The sequence below is a fragment of the Oreochromis aureus genome, linkage group 10 (assembly GCF_013358895.1).
Source record: "Oreochromis aureus strain Israel breed Guangdong linkage group 10, ZZ_aureus, whole genome shotgun sequence".
In the NCBI taxonomy this organism is placed as follows: Eukaryota; Metazoa; Chordata; class Actinopteri; order Cichliformes; family Cichlidae; genus Oreochromis; species Oreochromis aureus.
This window is the reverse complement of record NC_052951.1, coordinates 4,294,673-4,322,648: the sequence shown is the minus strand read 5'-3', so window position 1 is coordinate 4,322,648 and position 27,976 is coordinate 4,294,673. Positions and strand designations below refer to the sequence as shown.

Sequence of the window (27,976 nt, the reverse complement as noted above, 5' to 3'; positions counted from 1 at the left end):
GAGTCATCTTATTATGCTAATATTTGGGTTTTATGGTAGTAGCTTGTTAACTAAACTTGCATTAGGCTTAATTTAGCATATCCACCCTCTCACCCAAATATGGCCACTTTTGGCTACAGAACTGAGGAAGTCTGTCCTCAAATCATTAATTTAAACTTGTTTAATTTAAAAAGAATGAGCAAAATCAAACAAAAATGGTTTAGTGTAAGTATTTCATTCTGATATGTTTCCATTTTTTCACGAACTCTTTCATTTAAAACATCCTGGAAACAATCCTTTCAAAAGTTACGTTCATTTCCATGTTTATTTCTCCCTATTTTTTTTTTATTTTTCACTTTGTATGAATGTCTTTTTGCAAAGATAGATCTCCAAACTGGCTTAAGCTTCACTCAAAAGAAAACCAAACAAACCAAAAACAAAACTGGCAAACTGACCGTAAGAAACATGGACTATAATAAATAACTTCAGTGTTCACACAGATGGTGAAAGAAAAAAAAAGAAATGCAGCAAATTCACATCAGTCTTAGCTGATCTGGTCCCGTGTCTTTTGGCCGGTCTGTGGCACTGTAGTCCTCTCTGGAGCCCTCAAACTATATTTCTCCCCTCTTGCACTACAAAGGCAACAATAACAACAGCTGCACTCATCGCACTGGACTTAAAACAGAAGTATGGCGTTAAGAGAAGTTAAGAAAGACGTTTTCCACCTCTGCGAAGCTGTTGCACTTGTCTTCTCTCGGAGTGTGTGGTTGCTTTTTTTATTTTAAGGCGCGGGTTGTTTTGCGCGTCAACAATAAGAAGCATGCTGTTGGAGCGACGGAGAGCGCATTAAAAGAGCGCATTTCACTCAATGGAATTCTTATATTTAGCTTCGTGAGGGACCAGCCAGACGAGCAGAGGAAAGAGGAAACCCTGATCCTGGTGTTTATCGTTTTGAGACCGCTTCGAGCCCCCAAAACTTGTCGTTCATATCACGGTGCACGGCTATGTGGTGATGAGGGCGCTGTGAGTGTGTGAGAAAGACGGGGGAATAGCGCAATTTTATCTACAGCTCCGGGGAGGAAAGATGATGATGGCCGGTGGTGGTGGTGGCGGAGCAGCCGTTGACCACAACGGGATATACACAAATCCAAATCTCCACAGCCTGCAGCAGACCCATATGGACGCCGATAACCCAGACTCCCGCAAACGGCCGCTGGAAACTCCGGCTGAGGAGGCCGGCTGTACCAAACGCACCAACACTGGAGGTAAGAGAAAAGCATTAAGCAGCAGCCCATCCACCTCTTCTTCTCCACATTAACTCTGAGCCTTTGTTGTGCGCAACGGCAAAGCACAGCCTTCAGTGTGATTCCGAAGCCCCATATGAGCAGTTCTGGGCGGCATGTTGGCTTTAACATGCAGCACCTGAGCACTTGGCACTTTGAGACACTGAGTGTGTTTATGGCTATTACTTCATACGCTGCATGCTCGAGCAGCCCGACTGAGTGAGCGGCCTCCTCATCTTAGGTCAGCTCAGAATTTGAACTCGGCAACCTTTCTATTCCACATCTGGAGCTTGTGCGGGGAAGTCTGTCATTCAGTGGACAGCTGATGACTTGTGTGCACCTTATTTAACATAAAAGTTCTCCGAAGTCTCTGTTCATCAGAGTTTGTGTCTGTTGGAAGATTAGGCACGGGTTTCTTTTGCAGAGGCAGAGACTACACAAATGTGAGGAGGAGTGACAGAAATGTCATCACAGTCTTCAAACGTTACCCAGAATGTGAATCAGTACTGATGCCTGGGCCCCGAATCATAGAATATGTAAAGCACTCACCTTTGCCTTTGACCAGTACAAATATGACAAGTATGTGAGCCAAACTTTTAGCAGTGCACTGTTCACTCTTAAAGGAAGCTGCTCGTTGATCTTGGACACTTTAGTGTTGATTTGTGGGCACTGACAACAAGTGGAGAAACAACAGAGCGTATTATTGTGTTTGTGATTTGTGAGATTGGAGCATCATAATCCTGATTTATGCTGAGTTTGAATTTTATGATTTTTTTTTCTTTTTTGTGCTTTTAAGGTGAAATGAGCAAAAAAGCCAACAGATGAAACTCATACCACCCTGTAGGGTTTGCGCTCATCAGCACTTGCAGGCCCAATTCCTAGTAAACCCAGGTTATTTATAGGGTGTGCGCTGAGCCAGAACTCAGCATCTGTTTGGAATTGTTTTAGCCTCATGATGTCTGACATGCCATCTTCTAGCTTGCCTCTGTATAATGATAAGAGAACAACTGTAAAACACTAGAACACTAATTGAAAGCATGTAAGTGCTTGAGAAGCAGAGCTGGGTGCTGTAGTCCAGAATCGTGCATGAGAATCTATGCATTAAATTGAAGGCAAACATCATTTTCAATGGGGGAATGGTGAGGTGCAGGAGAGGGGGACTACAGAAACACTGCAGTGCCATTTGAACAAATTGATCCTGATTTGTTTTTGTGGAGGAGTGTGGAGCACTCATGCTTTATTATTTGTCAGTAAGATGCTGGAGTGCAGCAGTGAGGATGGTTGATTCCAGCTCCTGTACATCTTATTCCAGCTCGTGATTGTTCTGGTCTGCAACTCACAGGGACCACTTATTCAAGAACTTGTTGTTAATTAGACGTCTGCAGAGAACAAGCAGTTTCTTCGCCATATGTCACTGAAATTTTTTTTTGTCTTTGTGTCCCTGACAGCCCAACACTCAGTGATGGAAGCATTATATCCCATTTCTAACAGTACGAGTGCATCTTTGCTGCACTTCACTGAACCCCAGAAATGTAATTTCAGCAAGATACGCAAGGACTATCAAGCTACCAGACAGTATTTTAGAACACATCCAACCCCCATATGTCGTCCATTAGCACCCCTAAAACCACTGTAGAAAAGAGAAGTCACGCGGTGTTCCTGCTTCTAGGAGAGTTTTCACCATTTAGCTGCGGCACAGAGACATTGCCGCATTGTTCCCATCCCGGTGGTGTGAATTGAAATTTTGAACATTTGGGTAGATTCTAAAGAAATATATATAATTCACTACACAGACAGCTCAGGTTTTTTAGTGCTGGGTTTTCTATGATGGCATCAGACAGCGTTTTACCAGCCCCACTCTGTGTTCATTTCTGCATCACGCCTCCATCGTATTTTCAGAAAGCGCAGCCGCACAATTAATCGTGTGCTGATGAACGTCTAACTCTGAAGAGGCTGTCTTGTTGTCTCAGGGGTGATTCAGATGACTTCCTGAAAGAGATTGTATCAGTGTGGAGAATACCTGATTGCTTAATCAAGGAAAACAAAGTGAAAATCCCATTTGTAATCATTAGCGTCTCATCCCCAAACTTCCTCTTATTTAAAAAAAAAAAAAAAGGTGGACAGGTAATTCACATAGAAAATTATAACAAGTGTGCATAAATAAATGTGAAGATTGAAGAACTTTATGAAATTACTTGGCATAACAGTTTAGTTGTGTAGGGCTTTGAAGAAAAGATGCATGTTTGGTCTGTGCTCAGCTATGAAATGGTGCTTCCTTTTAAAATCTAAAGGTTGCGCTGCTATGCATACTAAAAAGCCCCTGGTAACTTGGGATAATTCAGTTTACAACCAGTGTAGTAACATTTGCAGTTTAGTTAATGTATAGCTAACCTGAGTATAGTCAAGCAGCACCTCTATATGGCCGCCTCACAGCATATACTGCCTTTATACTGAAATCCCAGCAAACGTATATACTGCATTTTATAATAAACAAAGCATCCAAAGCAATAAGGCAGAGTTTGACAGTCTTACTGAAACATAGTGACGTATCCTTGGTTACCTGAAATGCACATTCAGAGGTTTGTAATGACCTAAACAAAACAGCTGTTTCATAAATATCCCCCCCTCTGCTTTATGTAACATTTTTTTATATCACCTCCCGTTTCATCTCATATGATCTGCACGCATCGCATGTAACAATGCAAACCCCCAGCCTTTCTGTTAGCAGTAGGGCTAGACAGCCTGATAATCTTCAATCATGCTTGTAATCACCAAGCCCTTGACTACGTCTGATATTGATCATGCTATTCCTACCCAACCAATCATTAACATGACTGGCAGTTACAACAAAGAGAAGGAAGCCCGTGCTCTTTCAAAGCCGATCCCCTGGTTGTGCATTAAGAGTTGTGGACACTGAACGAGGAAAAAAATTGCTCCTCTTTTATCAGCGTTGCTCTTCTGTCCTTAAAGTGAACATCTTTTATTCGTTCCTCTTTCTAATTACCCACACTCTGAGCCCATGTTGCTGCCAAGCATGTGCCTTCCAAAAAGGTTGTGTGGCTCAGGGATTAGGTATGATCTCGTAATGTTGCTAATGGAAAGGTTGGCAGTGGAATGTGAGCTGTTTTTCTTTTTTTAATTTTTTGGTGGGAAGGACACAGGTGCCCTTGCAGAGCGATGTGACGTGAGCGGACTGTGAATTTGCCAGGTGGCAGTTAAAGAGAGAATGAGAGAGAGCGATAGAAATGAAGACAGAGAAAAGCAGAGAGAGATAGACCATTAGGAGGGAGTGGAGTCTACAGGGGAACTGTGTCTATATACCAGAGCATCTCTCAGTGAATGAGACTGCTAGAATTTTCTGGAAGGCATTCGCTCCAAAGCCAAATGGGCCACGATGCTCAGGTTTGATTTGTGGATGAAAGTCATCAAAAAGCCATGAAAAAGGCTGCTTTTTTAACAGTTTCCCTGGAAATCACCATAAAATGAACCTGCCACCCTCAGGTCCACACAGACACTGACATGCTCACGCTGCAGTTTTTACACACGTTTACGCTCACTTGAGATACCTCTCGGTGTAAGATTTATAGTCGTAGTGATTGGCTTCATCACCCCCCTCCACCATTCTGCGGCACTGCCATTTGCAATGGTTGATGAGCCCCTCCGCCCTCTCAAACATGGCCGTCTAAGGGATTGGGGGTGGGGAAAAGGAGAGGAGGAGGGTGGGTGGCGTAAGGCACGCTGTCTCAGATCACTCCTCCTCCACCTCCTTCATCATTTGCTTATGTTCTCCATACACCTCTTCAGCCACTATTGAAGGTCACTCCACATGATTCTGTGCTCAGCGCTGAAACCCGCTCCCCCCGCCACTTCACCTTTGTCACTTTCCACTAAAAAAAGTGAGTGAATGGACTGCCATACTTTATAGTGCTGCGTCAAAAGAGGCGGAGTAGGGGAGAAAATTCAATTTTTTGGGACCGGCATCAGGGGGTGGGGATATGACGTGCTGGAGGAAGCAGGCTACCCATTGGCCGAGCGAGGCGTCAGTCCTGCGTGCTGCTGCAGACAGACAGGCCACTCGATGAATATGGATGAGAGCAGTGAAAAGGGTGATGCGGCAGGGAAGACCCCCCCCTTCAAACCGATGCAGGCTTGAACAATGCGTGCCGTCTTTCACTGAAAACACCGAGAGCCTGCATTAGCATTTTCTTGGACAATTGAGGCTCTGGCCAGCTGCAGGCATGGCTCGGATGCTGCGGTGAAATCTCTTTTTCTGCACCCACTGATGAATTAGACCTCGGTGAAAAAGGTCGACTGGCCGCATTCCTCAACACTACCATTGCACCTATGCCTAGGCTAATGTTAAGATCCCATTTAGAGATTGTGTCCCGGCATTGATGGCGATCTGACAGAGGACTTGAGAAGCAGCAGATCTCAGAATGGGTAAGCCTCAAACTCTTTTTGTCTGACTTGTTGAATTGATCCATCGTGCTAGACTACATGCAATTTTACACACCGAGAGCTCATTTGTTCATTATTGCTCATTTGAGTTTCGTCGTCCTTGCTGGCTGTCAGGAGCAGGTTAGTCCATTGAAATGCAGAATGGGTACTTGGAGGGGTAGTGAGAAGGAGGGAGGACGGTCACAAGGCATTTCCTTCTGACCCACCCCCCTCGAGTGACTTAACTAAACACATTTGGCTCAAAGTCCACGTCTCCAAGCCATCCTTCCAGCACTGGAAGCAGGGGTTTGAACTAACACCCCACTGGCTCAGCTTCCCAATGTGCCCCACTGCTCCCGTTCCCTGGCGGATTGCAGCAACAGATTGCCATGTTTACTCTACCACATGACGCCATTAAAACCTGTTACTGTGATCTCAGACACTAGGACAGAATTAATTATTGACTAATGACAGCAAACGTGGCTGTAAGGGCGATGGAGGGAATCTTAGTGGCTTCCTCCCCTGCTGGGTTTACTCTGGCTGAAGATGAGCAGAAAGTTACGCAGTGGGTTTGGGCTTGTCTGTCAACAACAGGTCATTGGATGTTTAGATCCTGCAATCAGCATCATTCAAATGAATTTCTTTGTGTGGCTACGGTAGCCAGTATTCGTGATAGGGTGATGGAGGGCTGAAAAGCTTTACAGTGACCATGTCAGTCATGAATCATGCTTATTTGTTCTCCAAGGTCATTTTATTGTTGCTCATTGTGAGAGAAGCAGAGGTGATTAGAGTGAGTTTTGCAAAGCGTCCTTTTGTTCTCAGAAGTCCAACGTATTGACCAGCACCACGAGCTGTTCATCACGTTCATATGTGTCATTTCATATTAATGTAGCAGTCCTGGGAATTTGGACATCTCACACGAGTATGGACAATTAGGTGAAATTAACAATCATGGCATGGCAATCATGTGCATTTGTCAGAGCTGTTGGTTATGGGTGATGTGCACCACAACAAGCCTGTGTCTGAATGAAACATGAGGGGCATATTAATGCAATAAGAAGAAGTAACGTGTAGGCTGTGAAATCCCTTCATGTCACAGTGCCATGTTCATTCACATCTGATTCTAATGAGGGCATAACTAAGGCAACAGGTTGGTCCACCTCAATCCATCCATCCACCGTGCCGGTCAAGCTCCCACATTCGATACCCTCGGCTTGACACGGGACACAGCAATGTGGTGACAGACGTCGTGGCTTTGCCGTCAAAACGCTATCTCGTCTCTGTGCTTGAAAATGCATCAGAAATCTCTTCAGACAAACATGGACAGTGCCTTTTTACATCTCTGCCCGCTCCAGTGACGTCACCCTTGAGGCAGCTGAAAAAGGATCGAACATGACGTCATTGCATCCAAATCAGCATGCAAGGCAGATTATGTATCAGTGCTTTGGTATACTAAGTACGCACCTGTATCAAATGTTTACTATGACGTCATTAGGATAATATCAGTAATTCAGTGGGTAAACCCAGCTGTCACGCATCTATAAATACAGCATATTTGATGCATTGTTGGCAGGTTCTTTTATTACATTTGGGCCCCGGCTCAATATGTGGCTGATTTGCTTTTTACTAGATTATGCACTCAATATGATCGGGGCTTTCTTGGACGGACACTTTGCCCACTTTGGGGTTGATTAATTCTTAATTGCCACTGTAGGAAAATGAACTTCCCAAGCTAAAAGGGAAACGCGAGTTCGAAATTCTTCAAACTGACGTTCTGTCACTCACTGACTGCTACAAGCCAATGTAAGCCACAGAAGCCCCTTCCAAAATGGAGGAGATTTAGACCATCTTGGCAGTATACCCTTTGAGCAAATCTGTGGGATTGGTTCCCATATGTTCTCCACGCGTCTGCTAATTACAAAGGCTCACTCTGTATTGGCATCCATGAACTGTATGGATAATGAGTTTGTGTTTTTTACAAGATACATTTTCAGATTCAGACTGAACTGCTCCTTCTACTTTCCTGTTGTTCATGCGTGAGAAATGATTAGTAACACTGGGTTTGGCTTTGAATTCAGTCAGAGGTTGCAAAAACTCCTTGAAAATAGATAAATTTAGACCTCTGCAAACTGGAAAGGAGGTCATCATTTACTCTACAAGAAATCTGGGACAGGACACAGAACATGTCACCGATCTCTGATAGAATGTGAAATACTGAAGGCTATAAAGACTCAAAAGACAAAACCTACTTCTAGATCTTTCCTTCACCAGAGGAATACAGGAACTTGGTTATAATTTTTATGTGGAAGCTATTTTTTCTTACTATAATCTTTTTTTTTAATGGTAACAGTTTGGTGTATATAAAAATTGCAGAGCTGCTTTATAAGATGTGACCCTTTCCCGTTTTGTGTCTCTTTCCCCAGAGGAGGGTGAGTACTTCCTGAAGGTGCTGATCCCCAGCTATGCAGCCGGCTCTATAATTGGCAAGGGCGGCCAGACCATCGTACAACTGCAGAAAGAGACGGGTGCCACCATTAAGCTGTCCAAATCCAAAGACTTCTACCCAGGTAAGAATGAACACTCAGTAATTAAGATTGATGATCACAAAGGCTCATATACACGAGTCGTCTGACTCATCACCCGGCCAAAGGAGCGTCGTCTTAGTGGAAGACTGATTTTGATATTTCCTCTTCATTTGGCTTCCCAGGAATAATTGCACTACATTTTAATCACGCAGTAATCATGAACTCTTTGAACTTAATTATCCTTTTGTCCTTGAGAGACTAAACATGGAGATGTTACAGTGGTAGACAGTTGCAGACAATTCCAGACTTTCTTTGAATTTATAAAATTACTTTTTCACATTTTCCTGCTGACAGCGATGTTGGAAATAAAAACAAGAAATGTGTGCTGGCAGTGTCGGGGCTATGATACAGGGCTGAGCGATACGGGGGGAAAATACATCTCGATATTTTTAGGACTGAATGGCGATACATGATATGCGTTTGATATATGGTACAAGTGCAAGTATGCGTGCTCTGTTAACAACAACAAAAAAGAAATTGTAAAAGTCATTTTAATACTTTTGTTTTTCCACCAGAAGCTGCTGCAATTTTGAAGAAACCGTTTTGTAAAATCATTTTCCATATTTCTTCTTGATATTTAAAATCTACCAGGTCACCAGCAGCTCATATGATTAGGGTTTGTTGAATGCTGACTCTTTTCTATAGATAATCTGCTTATTTGAACACCCAAGAGGAAAAAGATTTTAACAAAAAACCTTTGTTAACATCTGCAAATATCGGAATATGTGCTTATTTAGCATGTGGCAAGAACACAAATCAAACATAACCCTAGCTTGATTGCAGGTGACTTAATGGATGTTTAGAGGATATATTTTTAATTGTCGAAACTGTTTTCACTCAGTCAGGGATAGCTCTGTTTCTTTTAAGTGGGGCTGTATCAGATTCTGGTGCACAGTTAGAGTGTTGATGGCAGGGGCATGGACTAGAACAGGAGCTAAATCTTTGCTAAAGATACAGCCATACGTATTTTGGCTTTAGTCTATTAATAGAATCAATAACAGTTTCAGTGTATATCTAGAAAAGCTTCACAGTTGTACCTACTGTCAGCTGCTTTCCATGAAGAGGTTAAGGTTAGATTCATAAAACATGGGAGTTGATTGTTTGCTGTTGTCTCACCTTGTGTGACTTTGGTGTTTTAAATGGTTAGTTTGTATCCAAATGCATAAAAAACACAAGTCACACCAGCAGCCCCTGTTTTCTGTGAGGTTAGAATAGTTATTTATTCTTCAGTGATGTCTGCTGGCTACTAGCTTCTTGTTTTTGTTCACATTAACCCATGGCACAAAACTTTGAGTTATTTCTTATTGTCGGAGCAGCGCTGTGTCTCCCTGATTGCTACAGGAGAACTTTGTCAGTGAAGTTAAAGCACAGAGAGATACTGAAGAGCGCAGTGAGACGAGAGCTTTACTGTAGAAAATGTTTTATGTAATGCAACATAGAATCTCTAATATTGTCCCATGCAGGCAGATTTTAAAAGTCTCAGGTGTCCCCAGAATAAAATTCAAATTTCAGCCCAACATACTACACAGATGGTCGGTTTTTTTTGTTTTTTAAATAGCTGTTTCGGTTTCTGTAGACTCAAATTGTACTGGAACAGCTGCTGCACCTGTCCCTTTCAGGAAGATGTCTGTGAATGACAGAGAGGAGCAGACAATAGGAGCAGTGCAGTCGGTTAGTAGACGACATGGCTGCCGATACAATCCTGAATATAAACAGTCCACGGCTTCTTTCTCTCTGAATGATAACTTAACATGTAAATACAACTGAATTCTTAGTGCAGTCTTTTTCTTGTATGTGAATAAGTAGTTTGTCAGATAGTTTTACAGTTACAAAAATCCACATTTTTGCAGTGCAGAGCAGCATGTCTGTGTGTTGAGTGTGTTAGGTTTCAGGCCACATTTGATTCAATATTTCATAGTAGTTAAGAAAAAAAATATGGCCATGAAAGTAGACTTTTTGTGAGTTCAGTTGTATTAAAATTCAGTATAAGTAAGGATCAAGAGTAGAGAGAAGCAAACAGCAGAGTTTAACCATGCTGACGCACATAAAGCACCATCACAGATAGTAACACACACTCACTAGTTCACTATTTGTTGTAAATTGTTCCTTAAACTTTGTACTGTTCAGGGTCTTCCTTCATCATTTCATTTTCCCTAGAGCGATAACCTGTGCGCATACAGCCAAAGCTAATAATTACATTAAACACGCAAGCCACATTAGACCCACGAATCAACAGCGGGAATGTCCTGTTCCTGTGGAGACAGGTATTCAGGTGATGGGAAAACATGAAAGTGTCAGCTTATTGGCTAGTTTAATTTTCATTACTTTATTTGCTGTCACAGATCCTCAAATCTGGGGGTCAAGCCCCAGATGCCACACATGATCAGACTCTGTGGCTTATCTCAGGCTATACTTAAAAATGTATCAGAAATCTTTTCATATAAACACGGACAGTATTGCATGTAGGGCCTTTGTGCTACGTAAGGAAAATTTTGCTTTCGGCGGCATCTGGTTGCTTTAACCAGCTAGAATGGCTTCAGGTCCGAGTATAACAAAAATATAAGCCCCCAAAACACTTTAAGTACACCTTACAGTTAAATGATAGTGATCTTTGTTGATAAAAATATGCTTTGTTGTATATCTAGCCAATCCCTGTTAGCAGCAGGCTATGTGACTCCACTTTTACTGACCCCAGAAAAAGTAAAGAGTGAGTGGGCAGGACTATGAACGAATTTTAGCTCAGCTGCTATTGGTTACTTAATCTTTTTATAGAAAAAAAGAGAAGATTCTTATTGGCTTGTAACACTGGAAGGTGGTTTGTTGCCAGGGTCCCAGACGAATCCTGACATTAGATGATTTTAGACTTCAGAAATCTTATAACACCATAAAAACTCATTCTCATGACATTGAACCTTTTTAAAATATCGATATCTCGCCCAGCTCTGTTATTGCAGGGAACAAAAGTCACGTTTCTGGGAGGTGAACCAGGATCAAGAGATGCCAAGCTTTCTCGTATTCAGCGCGGTTACATAGCTAGCAGGTTGCGCATTTATTTGTGATATGTATTTATATTATTGCAATACATCAACTGTCTCACACTTCTGAAAAAAAATAATGCAGGGCTGCCATCTTGTTCGCCTCCTCTGAAATGCAAGAGCAAATGCTGTGCTGCAGAGGAGATGCATCCAAAGCATTAGCTGTGTTGGAGGGTGTCACTCAGGTCAGGAGACGGATGTCCGTGCAGCTCACTGACCCCTATCATACGGAGGTCAAAGCTGAACCATCTTATCCTCCAAACACAAAACGGCTGAGTTGTAGAGGAGTCTGGCTGTTTGTCCTTCATGCCTCAGAGGACACTTCAACCTGCTGAAAAATAACAGGTGCTTAGCGTCTTGCTGCTCATTATGTCCAGATGTTTTCTGTGATATCTGATGCAAGCAAATAATCCCTGTGTAGGAGTGTACTTTTAGTTTAGATGTATTGAAGAGCAAATGACCTCTTTTGATGGGAAATGTAGGTGTGTAGATTTGTGAGAAAGTCTCCAGATGTGTTCACATTGGACTTACAGACAGTTCTCAAATAGCTTTTAGCAGCTACTACATGCTATCCTCAAAAAATTAGCATTGGCACAAGATGTTACTTTGCATTATAACAGGTACTGTAAGGAGTGTCCAGTGACCTTTAAAGTATCATTTGTAAAAGACATAAATATTTCTCTTCCTTTAATTAATTAATTTTATTTGAAATTTATCTATTTATAACTTGTTGTGGCCATGTTGTCAAGCTCATCTCGATACAGCATCGTGTATTTTAAAGGAGAAGGGAAAAAAAAGTACTGTGTTACGTATATATTTCACAGAAATAACAAAAAGCGTGGCAGTAGGGCGATTTTTCGGAAGTTTTGAACACTGAACACTTTGTATTAGGTTTTTTGCTTGGTGACAGCAGGATCATCACAAGGTATATCCTTCCTTTAATTTAACTACACGGCATCATTTGAATGTGGCCTGTTCCTGTGGGACCAGGATGTGATATATTGGACGTACTGGACTGCGGCAAAGAATTACTGAACGCTGGGGGAGAGGAGAAGGAGGATGTGTTGGGAAATATTCTTCCACCGTGTTTCTGTTAACCACGGTGAGAGGATACATGTTTGGAGGGCATGGCTTGCAATTCTCAACAAAGGAGGCCAGCCATTTTGAGGGAATGGATTACAGCTACTACTCTAGCACTGGAACAAATGAAAGGAGTGATATGTATATCCTTATTTCCCGCTTGGACTCTGGATGTGCTCATAGGCCACCACCTGCTCTGCCCATCCCCCTACTCATTATCGTGTTGAGTGAGAAGAAGAGTTCAGGGAGAGGGTGCTGGCAAGAATTTGATTGGGTGGTTGTTCTGGCCCACACAAGTCAAATTAGGACTGCTACTGTACAACAGTTGAGAGCGCTGCTTTTCGAAGTAGCCAGTGGAGACTAAATGATGCTGATTTAAGTCTTCTGGATTCCTAAACTTACGGGCCACATCTGTGTGACCTTCAGTGATGAATCTGCTGCATTTTGGGTTAGCGTAGCATGCTAATGCCATTGCACACAGTTCACACCATCGTTGCTCACCCACCAGCAGACTGAGCTCGCTCACAACGCTCAAAATTGCATCCTAAAGAAATCGAGTGACAACAACCAGTGCAGCCATTTTCTTCTGCAGTCTTCTCTGTAGTGGTTCTCACCCTCCCCACATCACCCACCCATCAGTGGACAACTTCAAACCGTGAATTCAGTGGTCTTGATGGGGATCTGTACAACCGGGCCCTGCTGTGGCCGACTGTGATGGATGACCGGAGATAGTGAAGGGTGTGGATGATGCATGATTGTATGTGAGCGTGGGGACAGCAGGGCAGGCCCAGAAATAGCCTGTTTCAATCTCTCTCTGTGGACTTGACCCCTCCCAGCTGCACCCGAGCTTCTCCAGCACACGCCAAGTTTCCCCTTCCCTCCTCTCCACACACTGTTTTGCTCAGATTTGGTTCCTGGTAGTCAGGAGAGTTCGGGCCAGATAACATGACATAATTCTTTAGCTAAACTTAGTTTGCTTGCTCACTTTTTAACACGTGAATGCTGACTCTTTAATGACCTGCATCAGCCTCGTCTGAGATGTTCCTTGATTGTATTACTGAAGCATGTATAAATGCTGTACACTATGCATTCAGCACATATACATCTCTACTTGCACCTTCTTACACACACACAGACACACACAGAGACACACACGCAGACACAGACACACACATAAGCAGCTGCAAAGAGACCCGTGGGAGTTTTGGATTTGAACATAAACTTAGAGCCAAATTTCAACCCTTTACTTTGTGCAGTTGGCCTTCAGCCAGCATCTTAATTTGTACAGCACAGAACAGATAAGGTTGTCGTGACGTCGCTGAAGTATGTTTTTCATTGTCTAATCATAAAATATCATGACCTCATGCTGGAAACCACCACTATTCCACAGAGTATAAGATGAACTCTTTTCTTCAAAGAAGAGCAGACAAAGAAACTGCATTAAAGTAAACTTTGTGTTTTACCAGCTATGTGCATCACATACTCATGCACCCATATGGACAGTGTCACTATAGGTGAGGATTTCAAACTGATTAAAACTGGAACTTTTCCCAGATTTATGGCTGTGCCTCCAGTGACTCATAATCGTGTGCTATTGTGTCTGTGCTGTTCTACTTTCTGGTGCTAATATGATGCAGAGAGCAAGATGACCTGAGCTGCAAGTACAATACAGGATGTATCATTGCATAAAAAAACACACACACAATCACTGCTGTTCTTGGTGATTGACAAAGGTCAGTTGATTAAAAGGACACCAGTTTTACACTCAGAGGTCAGTTTACTACAGAGCCCCCACCCCCTGTTGGGTTTTGTCGAGGGAAAAAGAGCTGTGTGTAAATTTGCACACATGGCTTAATAAACAGTGAATAGAAATTTCCATGCACAGAGTTGCAGTCTGCACACAGATTTACAAATGACGTCTTCCTTCACAGGACTTCTGTGCAAGCCTCAAACTGAAAGGTCGGTTTTGGAATGAAGAGCAAAGTAAATACAATGTTACACCATGAAAGCTGTGAAATGCCCGGTGCAAAACTAATACTAAACATTATAACTTAGTATTAAACCCAACGAAAAAGACATTTTTAATCAATGTCAGTCATTGCAGTGCTGGTGTCTTTTGAGTTAACACCCTACATTACAGCAGGGGTTTAACAATCAAACATTATGTAGCACTACAAGCAGCAGTTAAGGTAATGGATGCATAAAATCTGCCTCTCTATGTCAATTATTGCAGAATTCTTTTTTGTTGTAGCCCCTCCCAAGCCAACTAGTCACTGCTTTGAAGCTTGGGCCCTCCAGGTTTTTTGGCACCAGTCTTTTTTTTCCCTGGTGGAAGTATGTGGAACTGGTCTTAGACTGGACACTGGTACAACTGAAGGATCTTGTTATATTGTAAGGTCAGGCATTGTTAGACCTCGACTTGGCTGTAACACACTACCTTTTGTGCTACATTAGCAGTTGGTCTAGTCACTTGTTAGTGGCCTTATTTAGTTGACAGTACTTGACTGAAAGGTAATTTCTTTTTGAATCTCCCTCTGTGGTTCTGCTACCTGCAAATACCTTACTTTATTAACTTTTGTACTTTTATTTTTTGAGTCATGTGACTTGGTGCTTTTTGCTTCACGTGCACTTTTGGCTGCCTTTGCTCCTCAAACCCTTTTACCATTGGATTGTTTATGTACACAGTGTATTTGGAATGCATGTTTAACTAGCATAAAACTATTATTCTAATTTTCAGCTTGGATTCTAGTAGAATAGTTTGCATAATTTACAATTTGAAAAAAACATAAAAAACATTAAACTCTCCCTTTAAGCTAGTGGTTCTTAAACAGTGTAGGCACCACTGGTTTGGTGGGGAACTGCTGGAGATATGCAGTAAAACTAAGGCAAATGAATGTGATCTGTTTGGGGAACAAGAGTTTTCTGTTGTTATCCACTAAGTTCAATTTAAGTAAAAGACAACTTGCATCCTTTTTAAATAATTGAGAAGACATTTTCAGTGTTGGGTGTTTAAAAAAATGCCACTGCTTTAAGCCAGCTTTCTCCTGATTAGCTTCCCATTGCAAACAAAAGGGTGGGGCAGCAGGTGTGTGGGGTTCCTGTTCTCACAGCAAGTGCTGATATGACCATATTTGGAATAGCTGCTCTTCATGAAATCACACAGTCTTTTTCTTACAGAAATCCCATTAGTGCCAACAGTGAGAAAGGAGGACTACTTGTCTCATAGTGTCCTAGAACCCAGTGCATAAAGCTAATTGGTGTCTAATTTAGTGGCTTATTTCGTTGTGCTGGATGTGTTTACTGTGTTTTTTAAAAGATTGACAGTGGGATTGGCTGAAACTTTTGGTCAGGCTAAAACGGAATATTTGTGGATATCAATAGCGGATTACAAAAAGATCCCCGCATTTAAAATCAGTGTTTACATTTTGGAGAGGCATGCCATGTTGCAACAACATGGCATGAATATATTCAGAATGGAGCTTTCCAACAAAGAATTTTTCGGCTCAATTTGTAGTGTGAATAATTACTTGGAAAATCTGCTGATGTGATGACAGTAATTATGGGTGATATTTTATGTGTGGCAGGCTAAGAGTCTAAATAAATCAGGCAAACGATTTGGACCAGCTAATGCAGATGTGTATTTTCTGTCAACTAGAGAGGAACTTTGAAACTTTCTTACTTTAGGATCGAGATAGAAGACCTAAGTCACTGGTCTCGTGGGGAAAGCTGAAGACTGAGATGTTTGATCTCTGGGGCACTGACACATTTATCTCTGTTGCTGCCAATAGGCAGCCAGTCTTACTCTGTGACTCAAGAGTAGAGCCTTTCTTACAACACTGTCGTCTGATGCACACAATCGAGGATGTGAAAAGGGTGGAGAAAAAAAATTCAGATAGTTTCACATCCTCTGTATAGTGACTCATTAGTGACAAAAGTTATAGTAACACATCACGAGATGTGCTCTTAGCAAAAACAATCGTATTGATACGGGAGCAGAATTGTCAGTCTGTGAAAACCTTTGCAGAAGCAGAGACGTTTAACTGATAAGTACTGTAGCAAGCAAAGCAGAAGGACCTCTTCAGCATTTAATGCAGAAACAACAAAGACTCGGGGCAACGTATCTTCTAAGGATGCGTTACATCACTTAAGATGCCCTAGTTTATGGGTTTTTTTTCAAGGAATGAGGTTGCTCAGTCTAAAAAATTATAATAAGTCAGGCTAAGGTGAATTTATTGAAGTCGCAGTTCTGTGTGGGTGTGATTCAATTTTGCACACATACTGGTTCCTGGGATTTTGTCCTTGTTGTTTGTATCCTGACTGCATATGAAAGTTCAATTCATACACAAGAATTAATCTTTTTACCATTTCCTCCAGCATACTTGCTATTAATAAACGTGATAGAGAAATGGAAGCAATTAGGCTTAATAGGGAATAACACCCACTGTTCAGGCACAGATTCATTTTCTAATGGCTGGGCTTTTTAGATTTCCCCAATGCAGCATATATCTAGAAAGTATTGTGTGTTTTATATAATGAATGATATCCATTATCATTATGAAATATTGCTAATAGTGTTCTGTGATACATGTGCTGACATAAGAGTCTGCAGCCAGCGAAGCACTTGCGTGCACAAGCTGCAGTCTGTCACTTTGTTATTTCATGAAGCACAGGCAGGTGCAGCAAAACACTAAGAGATGCCAAATGAGCTTTTGTTGCCACTGGTGCTAATATACTATAACTGTGTGAAAAAGTATGGTGGGAGTTAAAAGAGTAAGAGTACAATGATTGTGAAATTTAGCTTATTCCTGTTTTTGTGTGTGGAGAACAAAAACAACAAAAATCTTCATTAGACATAAGTAGGGCTGCAGGGTGCAATTGATTTGATGAGTGTGTGCGTTACCGCTAGGTTAACACTGTACTTATTAGCATTTTGAGCTTAATTCTAAATAGAGATAAGAAAAGATTAGAAGCAGATTAAATTCATGGAATCTTGCTGTTTTAAACAGAAAGTGTAACAGATTCTGATGTTTCTCCACTTAGATGAGTGAGCAGGCTTGTTTTAGGTTTAGCTGCTGCTGCTGACAGATGCTGATGGCAGTGAAGTTGTAAAAAGCATCTGCTTGTTATAAAACTTTTATTCAACCCAAAATGTTTAAATATACTAGTTTTCAAATGTTCAGAATGGAAGCTTAAAGCTTGGAAGATTAAATTCGGTGGGATATGATAAATGGAGTGGTACTTGCATAGTGCTTTTCTACTCCAATTCTTACTTTACCACTTCCCCCCCCCAGTAACAGAGTACTTTTATTCTATGCTTAAGTGCTTTGCCTAATTGTCAAGCACACATTCATGATCTGATAGACGTGTCAGGGGAAACTCGGAGTTCAATATGTTGCCCAAGTGTACTTTGACGTGCAGACTGGAGGATCCAAGGATCAAATCACCAATCTTCTGATTAGCAGGCGACCTGCTCTACCTTCTGAGCAACAGTCGCCTCATTTGACAGACATGGTAACTAAATGTTTTTAGATATGACTTGTTGGTTGATGAGCTGTGATATGGAAACTGCTGCACAGTTTATCTGCCTTTTGGACCTCTGTCAAAATCCAGACACACCTGTGATTTCATTGACATGGTGTCAGTTAGTTTGGAGCTCACTCAAGAGTAAAATTTCAGTCAGTCTCTGAATGGGTTAAGTGATTGCTTTTCTCCTGATGAGAATAACACTGTCAGTTGTCTGACCAATAAGAATTTAGTTGGATGAGAGGATATCAACAATCCAGTCGATTCTGAGACGTAAATTAACTCTGATGTGAGGTGGGGTGATATAGGTGGTTGATCGATGTATACACACCTAATAAAATGTAAAAGGAGTTTTATTTAATGTTCTGCTTACATGACACAATACTGAATGTCTGTTATCAGGAACCCAAAAAGAAACAAAGGAAATAAAGTCTAGTGCAGTACAGGTGAACTTTTACCCAATTAGACTTTCTTGATTTGCTTGGACTGACCTATTGACTGTCTAAATACATTATTTGACATGTCTGTGGCATGAAGCTGATAACATGTGAGACTTTTGACTGAACTGACTATTTCCTAAATTGCTGGAGGACAGATGCAGATATATGTGCGAAATATTGAAATATTGAAATTTAATTAAAGATGGAAATGCCAACCATGAGGAGGAATAAGGCTCTTCAGCTGTTCTTATCATTTGGTAGTGGGTCATGTTGCTCTCATTGTTTACTCAAATGTAATCCGTATGTCAGGTCGGCAAAGGAAATTGAGAGACATTTCAATTTCAGCCAGAAAACAGAAAAGCAGAGCAGGAAGCTCGATACAAAAGGAAGAGTGTTTTAAAAGTCGTGCAAGCGAGTATAAAGGACTCACTGTTGCATCACCTGTTTCCATGGCTCAGCCCCTTTACCATGGCAACAGAATGCCGGTTGGGTCATCAATGTGGGTGTAGAAAAAAGTCCAGAGGAAGAACAACTGTGTGTTTAGTCTATTAGAGCTGCAAGGCAAGGACAAGCTGAGTGTTACAGCACTGAAAGTATTACATCATTCAAGAGGAATCCTTCTCCCCCCCATGGCTTGCTAACCAAGCATGGCTCCATCTTTCAGCTGTTTCTCTATTGATTGGATAAATGGTGGAAGCCAGCAATAGCTTGGTAATTGTGTGTCTTTGTGATATGTCAAAGAGCAGTCTCAATTGCCAAGACATCTTAACATAAATGTAGATTTTAGTCTAGTCCAAATCCCTTAAATCTGCTTGCCAAGTACCCGCTCAGAGCATGTTAGAGTAACCATTCTGCTGTGTTTGTCCTATCCTGCTCTCTCGTAACAGGAACAACAGAACGAGTCTGTCTGATACAGGGTACGGTCGAAGCCCTCAATGGTGTCCACAACTTCATTGCGGAGAAAGTTCGCGAGATGCCCCAGAGCGCCCAGAAACCAGAACCAGTCAGCATACTGCAGCCACAGACCACAGTCAACCCTGACCGAGTCAAACAGGTGAGATCCTAGGCAGTTACTGGGGTCATTAGGGTGTGCGTTCACTGTGTGATAGTAACAGTTCATTTCTAGAACACCTCGTTTATTAGTTGTGAGTAATAGTTGTGCTCTGGGCCATGACCCACAGTCTGGTAGGGTCAGGAAAATGTGAGGGTATATGGTTATTTTTACCTCCAGCCTTTCATAGCTAGACAGAGCCGTGTGGCAGCTGCAGCTTAAACCCCTGGGATTAACAAATCGCTGAGTAAAGCGGGGGCTGGTATAGTACTCTGACTCACTGAGAGACATCCCTCTTTCTGTCAGCCATTTGAGGCATGGTATATTCCTCATGTTATCTTTTATTGCTACCAAAGTGTTTCTGTTTCTCTACAGGCTAAATTGATTGTGCCCAATAGCACAGCTGGGCTGATCATTGGCAAGGGTGGAGCCACAGTGAAAGCGGTGATGGAGCAGTCAGGGGCTTGGGTGCAGCTCTCACAGAAACCAGAAGGCATCAACCTGCAGGAGCGAGTAGTAACCATCAGCGGGGAGCCCGAACAGAACCGAAAGGCCGTGGAAATCATAGTGCAGAAAATTCAGGAGGACCCTCAGAGCAGCAGCTGCCTCAACATAAGTTACTCCAATGTTTCAGGCCCAGTTGCCAATTCCAACCCCACTGGCTCCCCCTATGCTAATACAGGCGAGGTGCTGCCCAATGCAGCTGCAGCGGCTGCCACTGCCTCTAGCCTTCTAGGTCAGGCCGGATTGACAGGAATGGGCGCCTTCCCTGCCGCCATGTCCAGCTTATCCGGTAATGATCTGCTGGCCATCACCTCAGCTCTCAACACACTGGCCAGCTACGGCTACAACACTAACACCCTCGGCCTGGGCCTCAACCCAGCAGCTGCTTCAGGGGTCCTTGCTGCAGTAGCAGCTAGTGCTAACCCGGCTGCTGCTGCTGCAGCTAACCTTCTGGCCTCCTATGCTAGCGATGCCTCCAGCAGTGCGGGCCACCCTGCTACAGGTCTCGGTGGGTTTTCCTTGGGGTCTCTAGCAGCTGCTACTGGGGCTTCCAACGGTTACCTAAATGCTTCATCCCCACTGATGGCCTCCTCCCTATTGGCAACAGAGAAGCTGGCAGATGGTGCCAAGGACGTGGTTGAGATTGCTGTGCCCGAGAATCTGGTGGGTGCCATTTTAGGGAAAGGAGGGAAAACGCTGGTAGAGTACCAGGAGCTAACAGGAGCCCGCATCCAGATCTCCAAAAAAGGAGAGTTCATTCCTGGTACTCGGAACCGTAAAGTTACCATAACAGGGTCGCCAGCCGCTACGCAAGCAGCACAGTATCTGATCAGCCAGCGGATCACCTACGAGCAGGGCGTGCGCGCTACCAACCCACAAAAAGTGGGCTAAAAGGAAAAAGAAGAGGAAAGAAGGAAAGGATGAAGACAGATAGAAGGGAATTGAGAGAGAGTCATAATGGATAAGGAAGAAAAGAAACGTCCAAATATCTGTTCAATATTTCAGTATCAAATGAGAGAATCACAAAGGAGGAGGTGGGGGAGACAACCAAGATAAGTGTGTGTGATATGTGAATGTGTTTTTAGGACTGACGTCCTGATGTTTTTTAAAAGTTTGTGTCGAGTCCTTTTGATGATGGTGATCAGAGTAAGCTGAACTGGTCCACTGCCAAGCTGCAGATTCAAGGGTGAGGCCAAAGGGTTTCACCCTCCTCCAAAACCTCATAGCTTTTATTTTATTTCTTGTGTTTGGTTTTGTTGGTTTTAATTTCATTGCAAACCTCGGCTCCCGGTGAGTTGAGTGTATCAGATGAAGTTCCAGCCAGCTAATAGAGCTGTTTTACAAACCTTGCTTGTTGTATACAATGCAGAAGGCATTGTGAACAGGGGTGTGGTTTTATGACACGCACCTGAGGTCATCTCAGTTTATGGGGAAGCAATCTGAGAATAATTTCTAAAAAAAAACAAAAAAAACATCTTTGTTGACATATGTTCAATTCTGGCTCATATCATAATTGAAGTTTCTAAATCTGGGTATTTTATATTTTCATCCTTTATTTATTGACATGGTCTCATTCAAACACAAATAGATTATTTAAACCTGTGACTGCAGGTTGATCTGAATGTAAAAACATTATTAGACTATTGCTATTTTTTATTTACAGGGATCAAATATTGTGTTGCAGTGAAAGAAATGTATAACTCAAACCCAGTCTGAACTTCACTGTTGCTGTTTGCAAGTATAGTTCAGGGGTTAAATAATCAATGTGAGAGGATAGAGGAGACACACAGGAATGTATAAATATATTTTACACGAACACACATAGACGATGCTCCCACAAACGCACAAACACTGAAACATAGTTGCATATTCAGTCACAAAACATGCAGAAATATGTCGTTTAACCCATTTTTGGTGCTATAGAATTAGGTTGATATCTCCTTTACCATGGAATCAAAATCTCTCTGTGGCGACTAACCTTGCGACTTATTTTAAAAAGAGCTGCTGTCTCGTCCAGCCATTAGTAGCCCATTGGACTGACGCAGCCTCTCACGTAATGACAAATGATCGATTTCAGGATCAAAGATGAAGAAAGCAATCCAGTCTTAATAATTAAATCCATTCAATGCAAATCTTTTGTTCTACCTTAGACATTTATAACTCCCAAGATTTAACTGAAAGCTCAGACTACCTTCAAGCAGTGTGTCTAACCAGTTCAGTTCGCAAAAGGAACAAAGCACTACAAAAGCATTTTGATAAGTAAAGCTGTATGAACCAATGTCTGTGAACAAAGAAACTATTGCCTTTACATTAAGGGTACCAAATAGTCAAGAGACATACACTAATGAAAGGGAAGTAAAACGACACTTGAAATAAAAAAAAAAAGAGGCTTGGATTCACTTTTTCTGTGAGCCGTCCTTGCCAATTTGCATTAAGACAAAAAAGGGAAAAAAGGATGATTCTGCAGTTCATCCAGGCAGCCTTTTATTGTTCCCAAAACATGTTAACGCTCACTAACCTCAAGTGAAGCACATATTACAACATAAAATGTTTTGGCATTGTTGTCTTTTATGGGCAATTGTTTGTCTGAGGCAGGCAGGCTAATTGTCTTGAGTATTTCCAAGCACTCGAAGATTACCTTGGCTTCCTTCTGTGCTGCTATCCATAGTGTTCATCCTGAGTACACTGGGTCTCTGAAGACTGCACTGTGAGACATTAAGAACACAATGTAAGGTGTGTCTATCCCTGCTTGGGACATAAGTATATTTTAATGTGCACATGTATGTCACATACACAAAAACTACCAATACTGACAGAAGGGATATTGCCACAAGAGCATTTATACTCAAGCATCTTGTGACGTTTCTGTTTACCAATGCACTGCACTTAAATTAGCAGACATTTTTTCCCAACGACAAATTATTCCCATCGCATTTTCCTGCACAGTCCTGTTATGTCCACACCCCCCACCACCCAGCTCTAAAGGCATCTTTCAATTGTTGTCCCCATCAACCCAAGCTCTATGATCAGCTTCCTGAATACACAGCTGTGAGGGTTGGTGCTGAGTTATGTCCAAGAAAACCAGAACCACACCCATGTTTTGGAAAAATTTAATGAAGAGCCTTTTCATTTTCACAAATCATGTTTGAAAGTCAAATGGCTATGAAAGCGTTCGAAATAACTCTTTGTGTCTGAACATTGTGCGTGACAACTGCAACAGCTGTGAGCCTTCTTAAATCTTTCCTTTCACTATGTGTCTGGAGGGCTTCGCAGTCATCCATTAATCCAATCTGGCCACCAGTGAATTCACAGCATAGGCTAACCTTTTACTGCCCAAAATTTTAGCATGTAATAAGATACAAGCACAAAACAAGGATATGTTCTATCAATGCAACTGGACTGCTTGACTGCAGAGAGCTGTCCTTCGACGGCTCTCTGATCGATACATCGTGCCAAACGCTATTTCTCTCTGCCCCTCATTAGCTTTCCTCTTTCTCTCAACATTTTATTCCCCTGCATGCTGTCGTTTCTCACTGTTCTGAGATTCCTCCTGTGTCCTACTCCCTGTCCGTGCTTCTTCCTACACTGTGCTCTCCCCCTCTTTCTCCTTCCTCCTGTCTTGTCTTCTCATGGGTGGTGTGTTGGATGTGCTGCTGGTGGGCAAGTTATGCACTGTAGGTCATGAGGGTATGAAAATATTTCTGCAGGCCGCGAAGTTCACAAGGCTAACATGCATAGAAAACACCTGCCTCCAAAAACTGTGACACCCACCAAGACCAACCAGCAGCGTCAGCTCAAAGTATCAGATTTCCTCTCTAAGAAGAACAAGTAGACAGGTTTAGACAGTGAACTATGGCCTTTCAAGGGAAGAGGAAGCGTTGTTTTTTCCCAAAAGAAAGCGAGTCAAGGTCGAATAAATATTCATACACTGGCTGAGCTCAAGTTACAGCCTCCGAAACAAAGCATAGTACGGACAGAGCGCATAGGTTAGCGAGAATAAGGTGGGAACTCGTTTGTGACCTCAAGCCGAAACAATGACATCCTTTATGCATATCCTCTTATCTGAAAATGACTAGAATTCATTTCTGTGGAATACAATATGTCATGTCATATGATCTATATGTACTTTATTGTAGCTATTCTAGTTTGTAGTCCAAATGCAGTCCAGCGTTGTCGATACAATGTGAAACTATGTTATATTTGTGTGGATGATGAGAGTGCCAACTAAGCCTGATTAAGATTAGCTTCGCGATTTGTTTGTGCATTACGATGACTCATCATCGACCGGTGGTGTCCATATTTCTGTCATTGATGATTTAGTTTGACAGTAAGAAAATGTAAAGAATATTGGAAGCAATATAGTAGCATGTTGTCCTGTTTTGTGTTTTATGTCTGTTGTATGAACCTTTGAAATTACTAAGATTTTGAATGAATAGGTTTACATGTACTTTTTGTAAGTTATGAAAATGCTGCTATTTGATAAGTAAACTATACAAAATATTTTAGTTGAAAAGATGTCTGGTCTGTTGATTAGAAACATGCTCTTAAAGGCTGGAGCATAAAACGAGGTGTATAGAATACTATACAGTATTGGTAAGATAGCAAAAGTAATAATAGACTCCATAGTACAACCTGTGCCAAACTAGACCTCTGCAGCTTCTGAAATTGTAGATGTGCGATCAAATGTTAGATATCAATAACTTGTTTAGAAGTGCTGATCAAGTGCCAATCAAACACTGTCTTTTAAGTTAAGAAAAGATAATCAAATACATGACTTAAGAAAACAAAGGACAAAGAACTTTTTGTGCGTTGTTTTATCCCATAGGTACATAGAGTAAGAGTTAAAGATTGTGATTTTTATGGATCCATGTTGTTTTACACTCCATGCATCCCTTGTGTGTTTGTTTGACCTGTGGCTTAAGTACTGCTGTTTTCTCACAAATGTCTCTATAGGCCAGCATGGACTAAGCATAACATGTTATAAGCATTCATAACATAGCCATTAACAATCAAAAATGTGTTTGTGGAGTTAGGTGTTATCTTTTTGCACGTCTTCTATTGCATGGTATCAAAGTAAATTATGGAGGAAAAAAAAACGTACAAAAGTTTGCGAGGTGTCTCGCAAACGTTCAAAGACATAACGCTGCATGCAGTCAAATGTAAAGCACTTCAGTTTTACTCGCCTCATGTTTAGAAAAAAAAAAAAGAAAGTTGTTTTTTTTATTTTATGTTGTGAGTTGGGAGGGAGCTCATTATTGTCATGTTGGCCCGAAAAAACAAAACAAAAAAAACCACACACACGAATACACATCTGAGATCAAAATTCCTCGTCAGTCGTCTTTGAACGCATCGTTAGATTTTTAGGTACAGTGAGGAGTATTACAAATGTGAAACAAGCAAACGTGAAAATGTTACTCAGTGCATTGGCTCCTTGTGTTTATAGGATATCAGGCATTCATTTCTTTTACAAACAGGTTGAACCTCACGTCCCATAATCTCTTTATGTCACAGCTTGAAAGCCCAGATCTAATCTATGAATGTAACCATTTCCTGTTTCTTTTATTTTACGTTCTGTCAAATGGTCTTTAATGTAAATTCAGGGCAGGAATGTCAAATACATGTAGAGAATATCTATGTCAATAACAGATTTCAGCTACAGTCAGGTAGGCCTAACATGGCCATAGTCATGAATCAGATATGTTTTAACACAACTTCCGATTCGCTGTCAACATTATCTTGTTTGTTTGGTGTTGCATAAATGCACTTTACTGATCAGTGGGTCATACTGGGTGTGAAATGAAGCAAACCAGTTTAGTCGATTTGATTTGGTTGCCATTCTTTGCTGTTGCTATGATGTGACTTTATTTATTCCCTGATCCTGTCGGGTCTCATGAATGATGGAAAGGGCTGGAGTCTCAGACGAAATCGAAAAGTAGCATCTGTTTCCTCACGCGAAGGCTTCTCCTTCACATTCCCTTCAGCAGAGGTCTGTGTCAATCACTGTGTGCATTGTTTTGCACTAGAATGTGAAACCACAAAGGATCTGTATGCCTTTTTATCCCTCTTTTGCTTTGAAATTCCAAATTTTGAAAGCGGTTTTAACGTATCCAGCACACTGGCATCGAAACACTGGACTGAAGGATGCAAGCTCGAGGTCCGGCCGACACAAAGGCCGGGTCTGAGAGACTTAATCGGCACCAGCAAACACGAAGATTGCCTCTGCCACCTCAACATAATGAAAATCAGAGGAAACGTTCGAACGGTTAAGGTCTAGTTACGCGAGTGATGTTTCTGTCTCATTCTGTGTTGCAAATCCCCTGTTGTTGCATTGACTGCTTCCCATCCGAGTGCTATCCGAGCTGCGGTATCATTCCAAAAGCTGTGATGTTTGTTTTTGATTTTCAGTCCAAATGTATTCGGGACATCCATCCAGCCCCACGGAGCCCTTTCACAAAGAAGGCTAGGACTGGTTTTAAATGTTACAAACTGGCTAAGGCTGGTCGCTCCTCTCTTTAAACCTCTTCTACCTGAGTCTCACACTCTCAGCCAACACAATATCTCAATTTGTTTCATTACACGGAGCACCTGCTACCGTGTCCACCCTTTAAATGGTTTTTAGGTATTTCTGAGCCCTTTCGTCTGAGGAAAATACAGGATTCTTTGCCAACCACACATGAGGCCATTATTGTGTTTGACCCTCTGAACCTCCCATGAACTTTGTTGACCTTTTCCATCCTCGAGAACTCATATATGTGTTGGATATTTTACGCCACTTTAACTGTCAAACTCTGCCAGACTGTTCTTTCATTTTCCAGTTATTTGGACTACTCTGCAGGGTTGACTGCTTGCTTAAGTGTAAAGCATGCCGTACCTTGCAAACATTTTCATGCCATTGTAAATTTTCTTTCTGGGGTTCGGTTTTAATGTTGTTTAACCTCTGTTCTTTACATCTCAGAAGAAAAAAAATGGACTGACAGCATAAGATCAAATATTCCAACCTAAGCAAAGTGATGTTTTGTTGATTGGGTTCTCTTTGATATTAGCGACGACGGTTCTGTCTTTCATCTGTGACGAGCGCGGAGAATCTGTGAAAGTCCACAGTGTTACCTACTTAAAGGGCTTTCTAGGACAGCATTTAAAGTCCTCTGAATATATTCAGAAAGGAAAATGCCTTCTTGTGCCATTTTAGAAAAAGTGCGAAAGCTTTTTATGGCAAATGTTTGTCAGCAAGAGTGCCAAATAATTCCATACTGAGCCAAAAGGCAGCCAGCCTACATTCTAAATGTGAGATCACTGGAATGGTTCCGTCCCATTTCCACTCCCCTTGAAAAACATCACCCTAATTGTACAATGTTTGAGCTCATGTACCATTATTGTTATGCTGCCAGTCTGTTTTCTGCTTTTGTTAAAGGAACATCTCAGAAGCAGTATATTTTCTAAATGATACACCGTTAATAAAAAGAAAACAGCTACTATGGTGAGGGAATGAGAGGATTTTAAAAGTGTCATTGATTTTATTATTTAGTTAATTTGAACATTATTCATTAATAGATTTAACGGTAATGACTATTTAATGTAACTGTAGTACTGTGTTTGTAAAAGAAAATTCAGTGAGTTGTGTTTTATGACTCGTGGACTACCAGTGAAGTCAGCATTTCAGTGTTAATAATTGAATTGTTTTTTAAAGATTATTTTTGCGACGGCAACAAAGAGTCATTATAAATGTTCATTTTAACATCACTTGTCTTCCGTTGCTTTTATTCTCCACCCCGTCCCTCTGCTCTGTCTCACTTGAGTGAAAGGTTGAGTGTTTACATAATTGCAACCAACACGTTCTATGAATAGATCGATTTCTGAAGAGCCGAATCTGAGCACGCACTAAACGTGAACAGCGAGTATGTTTACATGGACGCAGTGCTCACACGAGGAATCGGACTAGTTATGTGAGGGAAAGCAGCATCAATTTCACACCATGGCTATATCTAATAGCTGGGTTTATTTACTGAAGAAAGAGTTTTAGACAGTCGATACTATATTTACATCATTATGTTGCTTGGCG

The 27,976-nt window shown here is 41.6% G+C and overlaps 1 protein-coding gene across 2 annotated transcripts; it reads left to right on the top strand.

The window, feature by feature from the left end:
• Positions 1-342: 342 nt before the first annotated feature.
• Positions 343-27,657, top strand: nova1 (NOVA alternative splicing regulator 1). 2 transcript variants are annotated; one of them, XM_031738524.2, is made up of 4 exons: positions 343-1,244; positions 8,123-8,266; positions 19,250-19,416; positions 19,789-27,657. In XM_031738524.2, exons 1-4 carry the CDS (start codon positions 1,064-1,066, stop codon positions 20,806-20,808), a joined length of 1,512 nt encoding a protein of 503 aa, XP_031594384.2. In that variant the 5' UTR covers positions 343-1,063; the 3' UTR covers positions 20,809-27,657. The 2 variants fall into 2 exon arrangements, with proteins under 2 accessions (XP_031594384.2, XP_031594385.1); XM_031738525.2 differs by lacking the exon at positions 343-1,244 and adding an exon at positions 5,442-5,702.
• Positions 27,658-27,976: the final 319 nt, after the last annotated feature.

Bases quoted from the DNA above. Each gene is read 5' to 3' on its own strand.
- nova1 (XM_031738524.2), top strand. From the start codon at position 1,064: ATGATGATGGCCGGTGGTGGTGGTGGCGGAGCAGCCGTTGACCACAAC. The intron at 1,245-8,122 runs GTAAGAGAAAAG...CTCTTTCCCCAG, and splicing joins CAAACGCACCAACACTGGAG to AGGAGGGTGAGTACTTCCTG. The intron at 8,267-19,249 runs GTAAGAATGAAC...CTCTCGTAACAG, and splicing joins ATCCAAAGACTTCTACCCAG to GAACAACAGAACGAGTCTGT.